Below are 21,302 nucleotides of genomic sequence, written 5' to 3' on the forward strand. Positions count from 1 at the left end.
CTCATACATGACACAAGAAAAAGTACTGAAACCCAAGTACAAGTACAGGAGAACTGCGGTGAGACAGGGTGAAATGAGGTATGGTTACAGTCTCTCGAATCAGCTCAACTTCTGCCCCCAATCCTGTCAGCAACTGCTCTGCTGTCAAGAGTTTTAGTCAATGTTTAACTTAAGTGTCCTTGGTGATTAAGTCCAAAGAAATGGATTTAAAATAAATAAATAAAATAAAAACTTCTTTAAAAACTAGAACTATTTTCTGTTTTCTGCCTCAGTCCTCCTGGCATTTAATATTTTGGGATTGTTTTAATTTACACTTATTTATTTATATTTATGCATTCAAAATTGCCATTATTTTTGTAGAATTTTCTGGCTTCTAGTCCCACCATTCTAATCCTTCTTATCCTTTATTTATTTATTTTTAAATAATCAAAGTAGAGTTGATTGAAAATGTGGTGTAATTTATCCCTCCCTCAACCCTTTCCCCTTCGGTAATCATAAGTTTGTTTTCTATATCTGTCTGTTGCTGTTTTGTAAATATGTTCATTTGTGTCATATTTTAGATGCCACATGTAAGTAAGATCATAAGGTTATTTGTCTTTCTCTTTCTGACTTTCTTTACCTAGTATGATAATCTCTAGCTCCTTCCATGTTGCTGCAAATGGCATTATTTCATTTCTTTTTATGGCTGAGTAAGAACTTCATTGTGTATATATACCACATCTTCATCCACTCATCTGTTGACAGACATTTAGAGGTTGCTTCCGTGACCTGGCTACTGTAAATAGAGTTACTATGAACACTGGGGTGCATGTATCTTTTCAATTATAGTTTTCTCCAGATACATGCCCAGGAGACTTTCACTGTACCTTGGAGTAATTTCATGGTCACTATTCCTCAAGCCCCATAATCCCAGCAGTGTGCTGAGAAATGTAGCCCTTTTCATCTGATCTGCATAATGGAAAGTAATCAAGCTCTAACTACTGACTTCAGCAAGAAGACACCCCCATACTGGCCTATTCTAGTGTCAGGGCTTCGTATTCCTGTCTTCTGACCTTGAGATCCTCATGCAAGTGACACTCACAGAGTAAGTACCAAGACAAGAGAAATGGGAAATGACGGCAAAATTTCTTCTGGACATGCTTAGTGGTATCTGGAAAGCAAAAATGATATTTTAGAATGAAAAACTCCAGTTTTCTTCAAGTTGGCCACTAAAAATGCCAGGGAATTAATTACCAGTACCATATGAGAAACAGGCTTGGACTTGCTGAAATGAAACTGAACCAGTTTACCCTCCCTGCTAGGATGGCAAACAAAGCAGCATGTTGAGGCAGGAGTAACAGGACCTTAAAACCAAAAGGGAGACTGAGTCATGTGTGGAACAGAAGGTTCAAGGGCATACACACATTAGAGAAAGAGAATTACTAAGAGGAGGTGAGCAATTTCAAATCCTTTCTCTAGAATCTCAGTATTTCCTCTTACTTCTGTTCATTTCCCACCATATGTCACAGCCTACTAGAGGAGGAGCTGTAAAACTTGCTTAGCAGTAAGAAATCAAGCAGGCCAGGTTGATAATGTATCTTATTTTCTTGTATTAAAGGACAAAGATCACAGATTTTTTTTTTTTCAGATATTTTTGTTTAAAGCAATGCATTATTTGGGTTCATTTTCCTTGCCTCAAGATTTTCCTTACATTATGGAATGTCCATGACTTTTATTTCAGACTTATGCTGTATTTCTACCATCATGTATTAGCCTGGATGAGGAAATATGAACTTGGTAGAGACTTATTCCATGTGTGGGTGGCTGCCTTAGAGCTGAGGGAGACATGCTCTAGCTAGTTTTGCAAGTACATAATGACATTCTGGCAGGCTCTTTTCCAAGGAGAAAATTAACATTCACCGATCACCTACTACGTGCCAGATCATCTTTAAATTTCCACTTGGTATTTCACCATAACCCTAAGAGCGAGGTATCACTAACCCTATTTTACAGATAAAAAATCTGCTGCAAAGTAACAGTAAGTGGCAAGATTCAAACCAACAGCCTTGACTTTAAGCCCAGTCCTCCTCTGAGGGTTCTCCCCATGCTCTCATTTGCCCTAATCTACGGCCAATACGATCCTGTCCTTCTAAAGAACAACACTGGATAAAACAGAGAAAAACAGAAGCAGAGAGAAACAACTGTTATTCTTCTTTCCCCTGAGACACCTTGCAGGTAGAATACTACTTCTACTGGGAAGATTCACAGTTAAAAAAAAAAAAAAAGAGAGTTTTTTAAAGGTCATCCCAATTAATATATGACTACCTACTAGAAAGGAAATCTCCTCCTTCGGCAAACTATGTCATGAAGGCAGTCACATGCTATTTTTAAGTCATGCATGTCACTTGATCTGTGGCCCAAAGTCAGTTATTTCTGGGGCATGAAGTTAGGCCACTTTGTAAACTACAAAGGAGTAATACTCAAAGATTAGGGATTTTAACATTAATAAAATTACTGGAGACTCTGGGGAATGAGAAAGGAAACTACTTTTGAGAGTAGCAAGAAATCAATTCTCGGAAAAAAAGATTAACATTTAATTTTATCTCCTTCTAAAAAACTAGGTCTGGTTTTAATTGTAAAAGTATATATACCATGCTCATGAAAAAAAAAACAAAAAAACAAATAGCACAGGTTAGCAAAGTCCTATGTACATCTTTCCATAAATTTACTACTTATTATTTGTAATAAAGTAGCCTGTGTGTGTGTGTATTAGAACAGCTTTTAAAAGTGCAAGTTGGTTCACTTACAACAGCATGAAAAAGAGTAAAATAAACTATAAAATGTGACTGAAAGAAATTAAAGACACCAATAAATGGAAAGACATCTTATGTTCACAGATTAGAAAACCTAACATTGTTAAGGTGTCAATGCTATATAATAAAGTGATCAACAGATACGATGCAATCCCAGTCAAAAATCCCAATGACATTTTTTTGTGGAAATAGAAAAACCCATCCTAAAATTCATATGAACACAGTTCCCCCTTACTGTGCTGGTATTCCTGGTGGCCAGGCAGGTTACCTCAGCAATGTGTATACTGCTTCTTTGGCCTTTATTATCTACTCAGTACTATAAATTTTCTGTTTTGAGTTTTGTAACTTTGTAGTATTTTAGATAATGTCATGTTTGTACTACTTTGTTGTGTAGAGTAAAAGGATTATGTTGAATAAACCTAGGATTAGAGTGCAAAAAAAGAAATCATATGAAATCTCAAGGGACTCCAAATAGTCAAAAAACTCTTGAAAAAAAAAGTTGGAGGTCTCCCAATTTCAAAACTTATTACAAAGCTATAATCATCAAAACAGTATGGGACTGAGATAAAGACAACCACTGGGGTAGAATAAAGAGTCTAGAAATAAATCCCTTACATATAAATGATTTTCAATAAGGATACCAAGACCATTCAATGAAAAATAGACAGTGCAGGGAAAACTGCAAAAGAATGAAGTCAGACCCTTAACATACATCACATACAAAAATTATCTCAAAATGAATCAAAGACCTAAGTGTAAATCCCAAAACTATAAAACTCTCAGAAGGAAATGTTGGGGAAAAGCTTCATGACATTATATTTGGTAATGATTTCTTGCATCTAACACCAAAAACACAGGCAACAAAAATAAAACAGATATGGAGAAATTAGAATCTGCGCACCATTGATGGGAATGCAAAATGGTATAGCTGCTATGGAAAACAGTATGGCAGTTATGCAAAAAAAAATTAAACACAGAATTGCCATATGATCCAGCAATTCCACTTCTGGGTATATGTCCAGAAGAACTGAAAGTGGGGTCTTGAAGTGATATTTATACACTCATGTTTATAGCAGAAATCATTCACAATAGCCAAGAGGCAGAATCAACCAAACATCCATCAAAGGATGAATGGATGAATAAGATACAATATATACATACAATGGAATGTTATTCAGCCTTTAAAAGGAAAGAAATTCTGATTCCTGCTACAATGCTGGATGACCCTTAAGGACATTATGCTAAGTCAATCACAAAAGGACAAAAACTATGATTTCATTTTATGAGTAGTTAAACTTAAGACAGTAGATCAATGATTATTAGGGCCTAGAGGAAGGGGGAAGGGGAGTCGTTTAATAAGTATACTTTCAGCTTTGCAAGATAAAACAAGTTTTGGGTTAATTTCACAACAGTGTGAATGCAATACTACTACTGAATAATACACTTAAAAATGGTTTAAAAAAATAGTTAGGACAGTAAATTTTGTTTGTATTTTATCAAAATTTTAAATAAAAAAAATCTTAAGTGCAAGTTGGATTATATGATAAGTTTTTTCCCCCTTTGTATCTTATATATTTTTCTGTATCATCACATGTATTTTTTTCCTTCTTCTTTTCCACTATTACCAACCTCACTGCAATAACTCATTTTTGGACCTAAAATCATTACACAACCATATGAATAAAAGCAACTGCCTAAAAAAATTTAGTCAAAATCCAATCCAGTTACAAAATCCAATTTAAGTTGCTGTTGTTAATACTATCAAGAACCATAAAAATCACATAATTTTGAGTCAGTGATTGTTTCTTAAGGCAAATAGTCAAAAGAAGCTAAGGGCTAGACATCTAATATTACTCATAATACTAAAAAAAGAAAATTAATAGAGGCACTGTAAGGAAATCAATCAATATCTTACAGCTATAAAACTGTAATTAGGAAGACTATGTAGCTATATTTAAAATGTTTATTACGTTTACAGTAAGGAAAAAAAAACAATCCAACAAACCCATACATGTATACTTAACATATTAACTAGGCTGTAAGCAAGTGGCTCATGGGACTAATGTGTCCCAGAGAGAGGTTTTGTTTGGCCTGCATTAAATTAGAATTCGCTTATCTTCTAAATTAGGCATGGCAAAAATTTCCCAATCAGTCTGCATCACTCCATAATATTTTACAACCACTGCTTCACCTAGTCAGACACCTGCATTCTTGACCCTTGAATATGGATAAGAATTGGGAAGGACTTTAAAAAGATACAGATTTCCTGAAGGATAGTGAGCTGTTCAAGGCACTGTTGTTCTGTTGGAAGACATAATGCTTCCACTTACCTATTAGGATATGTTTGATACATATGAACAATAAAACAGGCACACACGTACAGCATGGTGATATTTCCCCTCAGATTGGTTTCCAACACCAATTTGTGCAATTCAAGAGTTAAGAAGACACAAATTTTTAATTTATAAAGGTATACACACAAAAATATTCCTGGGTATATTTGTAACTAAGATGATGTAAGAAACAAAGATATTCTTTCTACACACGCCAGCTGCTGTTTATCACTCACCTAGTGACTTGTTTGTGGAAATCTGTAAGTTGTTTGTGTGTCACTGTGACGGCTCCCCCTGTTGTCTCCTTTGGCAAACCTTTCAAAGAATTCTCTAACCATCGACAAAAAGTCTGTACAGAGAAGAAGGATAAGCATTTTAAAAGGAGGCAGGGCTTACTCAATTGAGACCCTACAGGTAATAACAAAAACCCACAAGTTTTCCTTAGTAGCATTAGCGCTCCAGACTTGCAAGTAAATAAAGGAGTTAACAGAAGTACTATTTTTGACCTTCCAACCTACTGAGGGTTGGAACAGCCTATAAAGGCATGCCCAGACTCCCTTCAAGGGGGTAGCAGACATCATTTCAGATGGAGCCCTTCTACCTTGGAAGTAAAGTCTCTTCTGTATGAAGTTATTATTCTGTTTCTATCATTAAACTTATGCAATATTTAAAAAATTAGACTGCTGCCAAAAATCTCTTGAGCTTAGAGATCAAGGTTAACCCAAAGCAAAAGTTCACGTACTAAAAAGAGCAGGGTCAAAAAGTATAACAAGTAAACATTTAAAAAAGTGTATATACAAATATGAATCCAGAATCTTAAGGATTTTAAGGTCATTTCTCTCAGTAGAAGTCACATCCAGTCAGTTCCTTTGTGATAACTGCCTAGTCTTTGGGTTAAGAAAATTCTTTCTTGTTGCTCTTTTTGTTTTCTTTTTTGGCTCTAATTTTTCTTCATGTCTTTAGGTAAGATGTATGCTTTGGTTATAGTTTTTAGCTGTAGAAAAACTTTTTTATACCTAAATTTTTTACATTATGTGTTTTTCCACTATGTTAATTTAGGATCACAATGGGGTTTCCTAGGTAGCACGGTGGACAAGAATCTGCCTGCCAATGCATGAGACACAGAGATGTGGGTTCGAGCCCTTGCGTCAGGAAGACCCCCTGGAGAAGAAAATAGCAACCCACTCCAGTATTCTTGCCTGGAAAATGCCATGGACACAGGCACCTGTGGGTTACAGTCCACAGAGTTGCAAAGAGTCGGACACAGGCTGAGTGACTAAGCACATGATCACAACAGACTAGACCGAAAGTGATATTCCACTACAAATGCTTGCAAGTACCACAGAATTCTCCAAGCGTTGCCTCCAAGGAAGACAACACACCACTCAGACAGAAACAAGCAGAGGCAAACAGGAAGAACAAACTCTTAATTGACAACATTTTGGCATCCAAAATGACCCATAAGTTAACCACAGTATCCCCCGAAAAAAAAAAAAAATAGTAAGAAACTAAATTGTATACTGTCAACTAATATAGGACAAAGGAGATGAGAATATCCAATGTAGGAAAGACAGCCTTCTCAATAAACAATGCTGGAATAGTTGAATACTTGCATGTAAAACAAAGAAACTAGACTCTTACCTTTTACCACTCACAAAAAGTAACTCAAAACAGGTTAAAGACTAAACAAAGACCTGAAATCATGAAACTCCTTGAAGAATACAAAGGCCTAAAGTACTGTGACATAGGTCTTGGTAATGATTTTTTGGCAATGACACCTAAAGCACAAGTAGCAAAATAAACAAAGGAAACTACATCAAACTTAAAAGCTTCTGCACAGAAACCATCAACAAAGTAAAAAGAAAACCTAAGGAGTGGGAGAAAATATATATTTGTAAGCCATATACCTGGTAAGAGGTTAGTATCTAAAATATACAAAAAAACCAACCCACAGCAGTCTAGTAAAAAACCAAATAACCCAGTTAAAAAATGGGCAAAGGACTTCAACAAATGTTTCTTGAAAGAAGATACATGAAAGGCCAACAGATACACAAAAAATGCTCAGTGTCACCAATCATAATGGGAATGCAAATTCAAACTATAAAGACATATCATATTAAGGCCTGTTAGGTCATGATCAGAAAGATAAGAGATAACAAAGGCTTACAAATCCAACATTTTTTGTAAAGTTAAATGTATATAATAAGGTTTTTGTTACCTAGAAACCAAGTATATTTATTAAAAAGTAAGAGTACAGAAATTTTATTTCTCTTATCAATGATGTTTGGAATAAACTTGTCAGTCCACAAGGGCTCAAAGAGTGCTTTTTAGAAAAACATAAATACTACTGTATTAGATTCTTACAATGACACAAACATATTCTCTAGAATCTTTCTACTGGCTCCTTCATTTAACAATTAAACTTAGCAATGTACCTAAATTATGTTACAAGAGCATACAACAGGACTAGTTTCAAAGTTAGAGTCAGCCTCTCAAGAAACTGTCCAGAACTGAAAGTGGGTTCCTTATGAAAACAATCTTACAAAAAAAAAAAAAAAACAACAACAGTCTTACCGGTCTGTCAACCTGCATGATCTCCCAGAGCACTTCAGCCACATCGGGTAGGGTATACGGGGGGAGGCAGAAGCAGCATGTGTGAAGCAGCTGGCTTACAAGCTGCTGTCCAAGTTGGTTCATCACCTGTCCAATTAGTTCTTTCCGTAATTCAAAGTCTTCTTCATGCTGTAAGAAAACAAGAACAACAGGAAAGTGCTAATTTCAACTTTCTGAAGAGCAAGTACTCTTTCCTTTTAGTAATTTTCTTTCTCAGAAAGTATATATAATAGCTGGACTCACAAGGTGCACTGTCTGTCACTAGCAAGAAAATATTAAGAATTTAGTTTCAAAAAAAAAAAAAAGAATTTAGTTGCAAGGAAATGGGTAAAGGCTTCAGTTGAGACTAACCCTAACCCTTAGGTTTTTCATGAATAGAACACAGAAGAGAAACAATGGTTAGAGATTAAGGGTAGCGATCCTTTTAACCTTTTATTCTGGTAAAAAATAAAGTATTCCTATCTCCTTTTCTAAAAAGCAACTGAATGGAGGAGGAAATGGCAACCCACTCCAGTATTCTTGCCTGGAAAATCCCATGGACAGAGGAGCCTGGTGGGCTACAATCTATGGGGTCGCAAGGGATTGGACATGACTGAGCATGCACATACATTAGTAAGGAAACATTTTTGTTTATAAAAGTTTTTTATTCCTTCAGTTGATGGTTCTTTAGATATAATGCTTATGGGCTAAAGATATTTCTAAAAAGCTAGTATACTTTTTTCTCATGCCTGGAATGGAAGCACTCATAATTCACAATGTAGTTTTGAAAGTTTCCATGTTGAAAAACTTAGGACAATGCAACTTTTCATTTAGTTTAATAAGCAGAAACAAAGGGAAAAAAATAAACTTTGATTTAAAAAAATAAATGAAAAAAAATAAAAAGCAACTGAAAAAAGAAGACTTCTATCAAACATCTAATATTCTCTATCAAAGAAATCTTAATTAGGAACTTCCCTGGGATCCATGGTTAAGATCCTGCACTTCCATTGCAAGGGGTTTGGGTTTGATCCTTGGCAAAGAACTAAGATCCCACATGCTGTGTGTGGCCACAAAAACAAGAAAAAAATTTTTTTTTAATCTTACTTATTTTCTTCCTTTTTAGTCTTTGAATATACATATTTCTATGTATATGTTGTATATGTATATGTTCTATGTATATGTATATGTTCTATGTATATGTTGAAAAAAACCTTTTAAAATGCCTTTCACTTCTAGCTATTGTCTTCTTTCCCCTCTCTTTTTACTGTCAAAACTCTTCAATTAGTCTATCACATACATTTCTGCTCTCCCTTACTTTCAATGCTACTCCACATCTAGTCAAACCTACATTTGAAAATTTCATGAACCACTTTACCTCCAGCCAAAAAGGTCTCTGAAGTATCTACTAACAAATTTAGTCCTTTCTCTGATTATCATTTATATACCCATTTAGATTTTCTTCCAATCCATCCAAAAGGCTCCACTGTGGTCCCTCCTCATCCAGAAAGTTATCCCAACCTACTTTTTCCAAAGAGTTTTCCCTCCTCTGATCTCACAGCAATCACAACTTTTATCACTTATCTGACAATCAAATATTGCCTTACTGCTATTGTTTAGTTCTTTACAACTCTATTTCTCTCTTCAATTAGACACCAAATGGCTTGGAAGTAGAGATAGTTTAGACTAGTTGATACAGCTTACAACACGTACTATAGGTTGTCTTAAATCTACTAGTTGATATTTTGGTTAGTGAATGATTCACTATGGAATATACCTACCAACACAGATCAAATGAGATGCTTCTTTTTCCCTAAGGAATGATATATGAGGTGATAATGAGCTACAAGTAGAAAAACTATTTAATACATTGTTTATACTTACATCATTGGCTACCCCTGTATGGATGAGGTCTCGGAGGAACCTCATGACACTACAGTTGGCATCCCGGTGGTCCAGGGTAGTAGAGGCAATGGCCCACTGTAAGATAGGGATGACAACTTGGCTCCTCAGCAAGGTAACAGGGCTACGCTGAATAAACCTGGTATGGAAAGACAGGCAAGGTAAAAATGACAAAATTAGGCTATAAAAATGTATCCATGGTAAAAAGTAAAACTATGGAGATAGTAAAAAGATCAGTGATTGTTAGGGATTGAGGGAGTGGAGGGTAGGAACATGAATAGGTAAAACACAGGGGATACTGACGGTACTATTCTCTATGATACTGTAATGGTGGGTATATGTCATACATTTGTCCAAACCCATAGAAAGACCTTGGTTTCCCTGGTGGCTCAGTCGTAAAGAATTGGCCTGCAATGTAGAAGACACAGATTTGATCCCTGAGTTGGAAAGATCCCCTGGAGAAGGGAATGGCAACCCACTCCAGTATTCTTGCTTGGAAAATCCCATAGTCAGAGGACACTGGTGGGCTATGGTCCATGGGGTTGCAAAGAGTCAGACAGGACTTAGCAACTAAACAATAGGAAGACCACCACACCAAGACAGAATCCTAATGTAAAGTAAATATTTTTAAAATGATGTGTCAATGGAAGTTCATTAATTTTAATAAATGGGCCACTCTGGTGGGGGATGCTGATGGCAAGGTAGGCTGTGAGGGAAGGAGGGGGGAAGCTAAGGATATATGGGAATTCTATACTTCCCAATTTTCTCAGATCCTTTAATGTTCATATAAAATCTCCAAGAAAAAGTAAAATAACATTCCAAATTTATTTTACCAAGACAATCATTTGTGAAAAGACAATCTCTTGAGATTAATTTTTCAAGAAACACACCAGGAAAACAGGTTGACAGCCCACCCAACAGTTTTCTCATACCAACTCAAAAAATAAATAAATTAAATAAATAAATAAATAAATAAAAAGGGTTTTCTAACTTGTCCAAAAACGAACCAAAAGAAGTGTTCATTACCAACTGATTTGTATCAAATTCCTGAGCTAGGGACTAAGAATGAATACAAACATCAGTGATACTAGTAAAAGGAATTTAAGCAACAAATGGGGTGGCAGGCTAGGAGCAGAGATGGGAAGTACAGTACCAGATAATTTTTAAAGTACCTTAAAAGTCTAAAAAATTTTTATTCTGAGATATGATTATATCTTAAGGATGCTAAGCTTCTCAAGGAAAAAGTTGAAGCCAAGCATGACATCACAGTAGCGCAAAACATTAAAACTACACAGGATTCTAGAGACTGTCTAGTCAAATGTTCTTACAAAACTCATTTTTGTTGTCTTGGGTGTGTTCCCTCCTTTATGAAAGGAGCTCAGTTATTTCCCCTTGTGCTTATCCAACTCTTCTTCATTTATGGGAATATTCTGGTTCACGACTTAACTTTCGATTACGAAGAATTACTCTACCTACTTCTCTTACCTAATTTTACAGAGAAGGAAACAGGTAAATGTTAGGTGACAAAACCAAGCAATGATGAGGATGACCAGTAAGAGAAAGAGTTGCTTTTCAGAAGGACTGACCTCGTGGCTAGCCTGAATAGGTCATCCACTGTGTCAGGGTGATTCTGGAGTCCATTCTGCTGTTCTAAGAGCTGAAAGGTAGGGATGCACAGTGCCTAAAACAGAAGTGATTTTGAAATGAATGCTTGTAAATAAATGCCATGGGATTCAGACTTGCTAAATATCACAATATACACAGAGAACAAAGAGGTAAAGCCCAGGTAAGAAAAAGACTGTGATGAGATTCAGATCAAAAAAGGGAAGACAAAAATCCTTCTCAGTTGACATAAAGTCTTCACATATGAGGTCTACATTTCAGAAAGGGTTTAGGGTACAGACTTCTGTTGATGAAATTGGATAGATGTCATCTCAAAGTTTTAGAAGTTTCTCAAAGTGACAGCTCTGCATGTACTAGATATGATCTGGTCAACTAAGGGAGTAGCTGACATTTTAATAATAATAATTATGAAATGTCAATTTTAAAAGGAAAGACATCTTGGGAAAAGGAGCACCATGATTTAACTCCCTAATATATTTTCCCCTCTTTGACTAGGAGAGGGTAAAAGCAATATATAAGAAGCCTTTTACAACGCCTGCTATTTACCCTAAGGCGAGACCATCCCTGCTAAGTAAACTAGTTCACTGGCTGTTCAGGCAAGAAATTAAAAATACAATCATGCTTGAGCTAAGAGATCCTTTATTTCAAATCCACTTGCCCATCTTCCCACCTTCCCAAAAACTCCTGTCTCTGGAGAGCATAAATTAGACAGCAATAACTGTAATGACCAGCACATTTGTGTAGTCAATCTCTCTCATTCTCCCAAGCAGGCCTGTCCACAGAATATCTAGGAAGATCTACCTCCATATTAGGAAATCATTATGCCTGAGAAGGAAACCTGAAGAAGCAAAAGAATTAAAGATATGGTGAAGAACACACTGCTAGACCGTCAGACCCTCCAAGAGAACATACCTGGAGCATGTCTAGTAGTCCCTGCCGACAGCCCTCTTCCATGCCATATTCATCCACAAGGATACTACCAAGGTACAGGAAACAGGAATGCTGATGTACCTGGTAAACATTTACCATCTGCCAAGGAAAAAACCAATTAGTTCAATTATTCATCCCTCAAAGAGTATCAGCTTAAGTATCTGTCTGAGGGAAGAAATTCTGAGATAGATTGGTCTCTTCTCTTTAAGACAACATAATAAAGCTTGTTGGCAACATTTTCTAAAACATAGGGCTCAATAATTTTCAAGTACTCTATTTAGAGTTCTTTCAAGCCTTCGACCTTTCACCTTTTCAAAACAATGCTGTAGATGAGTTGTATAATACTACAGACTGGAACTATTCATAAGTTATTATCCAAGGCTTCTGTTAGATTTGCAATGCCCTAATAAAGTATACCTAAACTTTCTAACCAACAGGTTGCTCTTATATGCATTAAAGATGATTATTTAAAAAACAACAACAACAACAAAAAAAAAAACAACCACAGCAGGAACAAAGTATCAAATGCCCCTCATTTTAGAGGAGACAGAAGACATTGTTTAAATTGGTTTCTAAACTCCTTTATTTCATCTTTTGGGTAAAAAGCAGTGTTTCTAATCAAGATATCTAGATCTCTGGACAATAAAAATTTTAATACAATAAAAGTATTTAAATTATTTGTTTAGAATTTTTACCCTGCTATTCTCTAAAAATTAGGCCACTGTACATTCATCTATTCAAAATGCCATCACATGGGAATTCCCTGGTCATCCAGTGGTTAGGAATCAGTGCGTTCACTGTTGGGGCCAGGAGTCCAATACCTGGTCGGGGAACTAAGATCTTGCAAATTAAGCAGTGCAGCAAAAAAAAAAAAAAAAAAAAAAGCCATCGTAATACACATGTTTTGATCTTATTACATAAATTCAATTCTTTGATCTTGGTGGGGTGGAAGGGTCCAGTAATTGGCTCTTATCAGCATATGGCATGAAAAGAACACAAGATGGAAGCTATGAATCTGTTTAGTGTTGTATACTCAAAATTGTATGCTGTACTTAATGAATAAGTTATAGGCTGGGCCAGATAGCAAAGGATTTTTGGCTCTACTGGCTTTACAATCTTTTGATCACTTAACTTTGCCACTGAAGCACAAAAATGGCCAATAAACAATACTTAAATGATTAAGCATGACTATCAGTAAAACTTTATTTACAAAAAACAAGTGGCAGGCCCACAGGCTGGAGTTTAGTGACCTCGAATTTGTACTTTTTTTGTCATGTGCACAGATTTTTTTAACATACTTTCTATATAAGATGCTACCCTATGCTACTGGAATAAAAGAGTAATATAAAAATCATGAGTGAAAGTGTTAGTCGCTCAGTCCTGTTTGACTGTGACCCCAAAGACTGTAGCCTGCCAGGATCCTCAGTTCATGGGATTCTCCAGGCAAGAATACTGGTGTGGGTAGCCACTCCCTTCTCCAGGGGATCTTCCCAACCTAGGGATTGAACCCAGGTCTCCGGCACTGCAGGTAGATTCTTTACCATATGAACCACCAGGGAAGCCCAGAAGTCATGGGCGTATCCTCTAATAGCAAAGGGATATTAAACCACATTGTACTGGACCCATAACGTATTGCAATGAAGAAGACACTTGACCAGAACTGAACACAGTCTAAATGTAACACATACTATTGTACTCAGGGTATAGTAAACGCAGAAAAATCACTAAAAAAATTCAGATAACATATTTACCTTTACAAACTTCAATCAAATCTATAATTTAAGGAAGCGTGATCATGTAACTGCCAACTGACACAGCAAAAAGGATGACCCTGGTTCAGGATAAGAGCTTCTTTAAGAGTGAGGCAAAACTTAAGAACTTGAGGGGCACTCACTGTCAGGGTCGGTCCAATAGATGCCCTGCCCAGTTGGAGAAGGCCACTTCAGGTTGAGTGGGTGAGGTCTAGCCTGAAGCCCTGTAGTAGCTTTCCTCACAGATGAGTGCAAAATTTGAGAAGGTACTTGCTCAGAGTCCTGCAAATGCAAGATTGGCACTTTGCCTCGCCTCCGTCAATTCTAGGTCATGGCACCTCACTTGCCTAAATCTAGTTCTGGCCCTGCTGTTAGTTAACTCCAACATAAATTACTTAGTGAATTAAGTCACTAGTCATAGGTGTCTCAAAAGAATATTCTAGATGATATGATCTCAGAGAGTCATGTACAATGAGCCACATCACCATAATTACATACCAATCATGCTGACTGAATGAGTCAAATTTATTTCCTGACAAATAAGACACTTATATGAACAACTAACTACAGTGAAGAAAGAAGAAAATCTCTTCAGGCCAGAAACAGCAAAGCTTGACTTGCCACATTTTTAGAAAGGAAATTAGTATTTAATACATAAGAGCTGATTCATTAAAGTCATTCCCATTTATGAATTTTACACTGAGATGTGCTGCTATTTAGACTATCACTACACAGAACAGATTACAGGCTATCTGCCATAAAAATAACACACCTACCACGGCACTACTTATCTTTCAAATATTTTTTAGTTTGTGTTTAAGAAATATTGAAGTGTTTCATTTCATTAGTAAGAGCTTTTGTTCTAAAGCCTCCTATTTCAAAACTCTGTATCCTTTACATTTTCCATCTTACAGGGAACTCACCTGTGTGACTAGTGGCTGCAGCAGGGCCGCGGATCCTTTGCCTACACAGCGAACAGCAAAACGGAGGCACCTGCAACAACGCTCTACAATCCGATTATCAGCACGGTGCTTATTTAGAGTCTCAGATAAAATTGGCCATATCTGAGTCAAAAGTGAAAAGAGCACAAGGAAGAAAATAATGAACAACTAAGTGCTGAGAAAAACGCTCCCAAGTTGGTAACAACTGATTTGGCTTTTACATAATTTGGGGAAAACTTTCTTTACAGGAACACACATGGCCTGATTCTGGTCAGTGGGTGTGTGTATATGTGCTGGGGTTCAATACACTATCCATCAATAAAAATAACCACGCCTTAAGGGAAGCACAGTAATTCTTTACAACAGAACTAGCATGACTAATTTTACTCATTTTACTAAAAGGTAAAAAGATCTCTATTTTTCTAAACTCTGAACTTCTGATATAGGATGGGAAGTAGAACAAGTTAAAGGAAGAGATCTGATACCAATGAACACTCAAGGATAAGTGGTGTTTCTCCCCTTAAGTCTGAAAAGCACTTCTCAAAACATGCCCTCTGATCCTCATGTTACCCTGAGTTTTTACAAAGGAAGTACTGTCAAAGAGGAACCTATGATGGTTAACCAGCTTTGTCAAAAACATTCTGCCAGTACTGACCAGGCCTCTCAACAACTCTAGAATTCAAACAGTTAATCTCTTCCTACTTAGGCCTTTCACTGTGTTTCCTTACAGCCTGTTTTCTTACCAAATCTAAAATCAAAAATATTTAGTTGGATGGTTCTATTCATCTTTTCACTGATACTGAGTGCGTATCAACAAACTGAATCTTCCTACAAACCTAGAAGACAGGACCTTCTCACCTTAGTTACCTATTTAGAGTCTTATAAGGAAAAAGGAAGAAAGCCTTACTCCACAGGCATCGATTGGTACTTACTTCCTGTATGACTTTTTGGCACGGATGAGTCTGTCCATTTTCCACAACAGGATTGGTGTGTCTGGGGAAAGACAATGATCCAAATCAGTGAAAGAAGAGCAATTTCATCAAGGACACAGAGCCCTAATCCCTGTTAGTTTATTTAGTATCATTCTCACTGATTAAAGAAAACCAGATAGTCAACTCGGGGTACATGGGCTGTAGGTATGGGGCACTACAACTATCCTTTTCATTTTTTTTCCTTTTGTAAACCTGAATATGTAGTTTTTTCCAAATTAATAAATATAGTTGTCTGAATCCACTATGAAAACTCAAGTATTGCTTCATTCCCAGTTAAAAGGTAAAAGCTTTTGAAACTCTGGTCTACCAAAAGATGTTTCCCACAGTTCTAGTCTAAACTCAATGAGACACAATGTGGGCCCACCCACAATACACTGAATTCAACTATCTATCTAGTTCTAGAATCCACTAATTTGAAGGAAAGCAGGAAAAAACAAAAACTATGATTAACAATTCTTTAATTTTAAAAAGCTCAAGAGCAACTTAATAAAAATCTGCTGTCATAGTTGTTGTTTAGTTGCTCAGTCATGTCCAACTCTCTTGCGACCCCATGGACTGCCTCCCTCTTGGCTCTTCTGTCCATGGGATTACTCAGGCAAGAATACTGGAGAGAGGAGCCATTCCCTTCTTGTCCCAGGGACTGAATCCAAGTCTCCTGCATTGCAGGTAGATTCTTTACTGCTGAGCCACCAGGGAAGTCCAATATAAAAAAATATAATTTTTCTTTACATTAAGGCATTTCACCTTTTGCAAATTTTCTTTCATTTATTGTGAAATAAGACTGTTAATATGCTCTCAGAATGGTATGCAACAGGGGCTCCCCTAATTATACAAGAAAAGCATTATACCAACTCAGAAAAAGATACTTGTAGACAAGAACAAGCTAAAACAACACCTCAGTTTCAATTTCTTCCACATAGGTTTTTATACAAATATTAATTGATATTCCAGATATACCTATAGGACACATAAGTTATATTATGCAACTAAGAAAGGATCACTCTCTGAATACTGTCACTCGAATGCTTTTTTAATTGTTAGGCTCCTCTTAACATCAAAGAAGGTTTAATTTCACCTGGTCATGGAAGAGACTTCATTATTTGTTTGCACCCATACACTATTACATAGCAATGATTATGAAAGTATGGCCTTTGGAATACAATGCAATAGCACCTGGGAACTTATAAGAAATGCAAATTCTTGGGTCCTATCAAGATCCAATCCATCAGACACTCTGGGAATGGGACCCAGCAATCTGCTGCCTTGGGAACTGAAGCACCACAGGTGACTCTGATGCACGCTGAAGTTTGAGAGGGCCAGCCCTGGTGGCTCAGACGGTAAAGAATCTGCCTGCAGTGTGGGAGATCCGGGTTTAATCCCTGGGTAGGGAAGATCCCCTGGAGAAGGGAATGGCTCCTCACTCTAGTATGCTCACCTGGAGAATTTCATTGACAGAGGAGCCTGGTGGGCTACAGTCTGTGGGGTCGCAAAAGAGTCGGACCAACACTTTCACTTTTCAAAGTTTGAGCATCACTGATTCAGAGACCAAAAGAATTAATTACATTTTAAAGTCTTTTGACAAAAGTTTACCAAAAATAAATTCTTAGAATTTGCCTTTGCACCTTGTAATAGGAGTAAATTAGTCTTCTGACAGGTGCAGTTTATAGGAGGTACTCAGAAGCTGAGAAAAAAAACACTTTCTTACTTCTATATAGTAGTCTCACCAGAGATTTTAATCCAGGGCAGGAACCTGGCATTTCCCTTCTTACCTAAATATGACTGCAAGGCGATCTAAGAACACAGTGGGATCTGAGGATATGCCATTGCTGGGCTCCTGAGACAACAGCTGAAGAGACAGAAAGATATTAACACCCAGTCATTAAACATCTAAACCTATAGCAAACATGGCAACATATGCCTCTGTACATCAACCTCTGTCCCAATCTCTATTTCCTTACATCAGATCCCTGAAAGTTACTCAAAATGGTAAAAACTTTTAAATTCATATTAGCAAACTATTTTCCTCCATCTTACTGCATCCTGGCCAAGACTGCATATTAACTTTTACTATATGATCATTGTACAGTGGAAAACAGTATCATTTAATTTTTTCCCATTTACTTTTATAATGATTAGGATATTATAGACATTCATATTATAGATTATATGTATTATACTATATAATATATATTTAGATAATAATTTTATAATATAAAGCTTCAAAATTATTATACCTTTATATTTTAAGAGGTAAGGCAAGTTGCTTCCTCTTCTTTCCTAAAATTTCTTAGAGACACTTCTAGCAGTACATCATTATAGATAAACTTTAGAGTCATTTCATCAAGTTCTCCTAAAACTACCACTGGTATGTTCATTGCTATTGCACCATAAATGCAATTTGAGAAGAGCTGAAATTTTCGCAACAGTCTTCAAGGAAACATGGTAGGTTATGGTTTTGGAAGTTAACTTGAATGGTGTTTTCTCTACTGTATCTTTTAAATGGTATTTCTGATACAGTAAAAATCTATTGATTTGGGAATACTTATTTCATATATGTAGCTACTTTGATAAATTTATTAATTTTAATAATGTCTCAGTTCATTCTCTTGACTTATCTAGGTAGTTAAAGACCACCTGCAAATAAAAGAATTTTCTCTTTTCCTTTCTATCATATAAACATACTATATTTGTTTTCACCTCTTAATTAGACTCACCTTTTTCAATGCCAAAACTTGAACAGAACATAGTTCACTAAGACATTCAGTAATCTTATCCAAAGGTAATCTGGCTAGGACAAGTGCTGTCCCTGAAAGACAAAGGATGACACAAATGAAGAAAATAAAAGCCGAACTGAAGTAATTCATTGGTCTACATTATATGGCTTACAAAGGCTAACTAGTTCTATTTTTTTAAAAAGATCAGCACTGTTTTTAAATTATAGTACTTTGTTATTTACGGTTGAGCTTTTTTTATTTGGCTTAGGAAGACCATACAGACTTTCACATTGACATTCACAACTGAAGTTAATATTAAATTATTTCTCCTCAGTAGCCTACTGGTTTAAAGATGTTAAAATATGTCTCTCCACTTCCAATCCTTCAAAGAATTTAAAAATCTCCTTAACAAGGCCAATGCCAAAGCTAGTTTATATAGCATAGTACAATGGTTCTCAAACTTCCCAGAGATCAAGGACAGCCTTTACTTTTGATAAGTACTATAAGCAATTCTTATCATCAGAGAAGTCTGAGAAATAGGGACATTATTGTTATTATTACTGGAAGAATGAGTTGAAATTAGAGATTAACTCTAGTTCTACCATAACAGACCCTATGAGCTGGGTAAGACATTATCTCAGAGCATCAGTTTCTTTATCTGTAAAAATGAGTGCTTTGGACAGAACAGTAATAGTTAAGTTTGTCTTTATTTCACTTTTAAATAGTTGCAAAAATCTCCCCTTTCTCCTTTTCCCCAAATAAAATCTTAACTTGGAACTCCAATAAAATAATTAAAAAAGAAATAGAGGTAGGTAGGTTAAAGTGGGGACAGAAGGCCCAGATCCTTCCTATCCAGCTTCCCTTGTGTCACAATCCCTACCAAATGCTGAAGTATCTCCCTAACATCCAAAGGATTACACATTATGCTATATCCTTTGACTATTATTTTTTCATCTCCTAAAATTTTATTCAACAGAACAGTAATCAATTCAAACCTTCAAATTTGAATAAAATATTGAATGATTTTTCTTAACAGTCTATAACCATGGATGAATTAAATTTTTTACTTAAAACTAGAGGGGGTAAAAATCTAACACAATTTTTCCTTTTAATCCATCCCTACAGAAAACAATGTTACTAAAAAGGTTTCTCCATCTAGAAAAAACCACCAATACAACTGGGATACCACATTTTATTACAAGTTAGTTGTCATGCTATCATCAAGGTTAAATTTCACTAGAAAATTACAAGATGGCAGCAATACCCACAGTTAGTAGTGAAGAAAATATATGACCTGATTTAATGCCTCATTATCTATGCCTCTGAAGAAAAACAACAAAAATGAAAGTCTGCTTAAAAAAGAAAGTCTGTCTAAAAAATGCATATCTACATTGGCTGGTAGGGAACCTGATCACAGAAGTGAGAAAGAACAGTTAGCTGACACATTAACAGTCATCCAATCCGGACAAGGCTGTCTGACACTCACAGAAACTTAAAAGATGCTGCAAAGGTCCTATCACCCAATCTTTTATTTGATATACCAGCTGTAAGAACTTCACTATCCGACAGGACATACCAATCTGTTTGCAGAAAGCATGGTTAGAAAGAATTTTCTTTCTAAAAGCCAGTAAACTGTCAATAATCAATTACTCATAAAATAAAATCTGCTCCCTCTTTTATAAAATAACCCTTCAAATATTTAAAAACAGCCACTCCTGTAAGTCTCTTCCCCAAGTATTAATATCTCTAATTCTCCTATTATTTTGAGTTTCATCACTACCCTGGCTGTTTGCCTCTCGATCATTCAGTGTAAACTGATTAGTAATGGTTAAAGACTATTAAGTGACCAGAACCCTTGGCTTTGAGCTACAGGACTGATCTGGGCACACTACCTTTAAATTTCTACCTATCTCTTTGGTATAGCAATGTTTATTTGGTTTCCCTTTTTATTCTTTCAGTTCAGTTCAGTTCAGTCGCTCAGTCAGGTCTGACTCTTTGCGACCCCATGAACCGCAGCATGCCAGGCGTTCCTGTCCATCACCAACTCTCAAGAGTCCACCCAAACCCATGTCCATTGAGTCGGTGATGCCATCCAACCAGCTCATCCTCTGTTGTCCCCTTCTCCTCCTGCCCTCAATCTTTCCCAGCATCAGGGTCTTTTCAAATGAAGTCAGCTCTTCGCATCAGGTGGCCAAAGTATTGAAGTTTCAGCTTCAACATCAGTCCTTCCAATGAAGGAAGGACTGAACCCAGGACTGATCTCCTTTAGGATGCACTGGTTGGATCTCCTTGTAGTCCAAGGGACTCTCAAGGGTCTTCTCCAACACCACAGTTCAAAAGCATCAATTCTTTGGCGCTCAGCTTTCTTTACAGTCCAACTCTCATATCCATACATGACTACTGGAAAAATCATAGCCTTGACTAGACGGACCTGTGCTGGCAAAGTAATGTCTCCACTTTTTAATATGCTGTCTAGGTTGGTCATAACTTTCCTTCCAAGGAGCGTCTTTTAATTTCACGGCTGCAATCACCATCTGCTGTGATTTTGGAGCCCAGAAAAATAAAGTCAGCCACTGTGTCCACTGTTTCCCCATCTATTTGCCATGAAGTGATGGGACCGGATGCCATGCTCCAACTCAAAAAGGAACTATGATTTAGTTCCAGTATGTTAACTCCACTCAAAATCTAGGATCATGATATAAATTCTATAAGCACTTTGAATTAGTTCTATAGCC

General features: G+C 36.4%; 1 protein-coding gene across 3 annotated transcripts in view; it reads right to left on the reverse strand.

Annotated features, from left to right (window-relative positions):
• TNPO3 (transportin 3) overlaps positions 1-21,302 on the reverse strand; it is a 76,193-nt gene that overhangs the window by 3,704 nt on the left and 51,187 nt on the right. For all 3 annotated transcript variants that reach the window (XM_043872074.1, XM_043872075.1, XM_043872076.1), the window contains 9 exons: positions 18,568-18,659; positions 17,623-17,699; positions 15,794-15,854; positions 14,844-14,984; positions 12,152-12,268; positions 11,203-11,297; positions 9,599-9,755; positions 7,700-7,867; positions 5,362-5,474 (listed from right to left, as the gene is read on the reverse strand). In XM_043872074.1, the coding sequence (XP_043728009.1) occupies positions 5,362-5,474; positions 7,700-7,867; positions 9,599-9,755; positions 11,203-11,297; positions 12,152-12,268; positions 14,844-14,984; positions 15,794-15,854; positions 17,623-17,699; positions 18,568-18,659 (1,021 nt within the window). The remainder of the gene's footprint in view (positions 1-5,361; positions 5,475-7,699; positions 7,868-9,598; positions 9,756-11,202; positions 11,298-12,151; positions 12,269-14,843; positions 14,985-15,793; positions 15,855-17,622; positions 17,700-18,567; positions 18,660-21,302) is intronic.

The sequence above is a fragment of the Cervus elaphus genome, chromosome 18 (genome assembly GCF_910594005.1).
Source record: "Cervus elaphus chromosome 18, mCerEla1.1, whole genome shotgun sequence".
Taxonomy (NCBI): domain Eukaryota; kingdom Metazoa; phylum Chordata; class Mammalia; order Artiodactyla; family Cervidae; genus Cervus; species Cervus elaphus.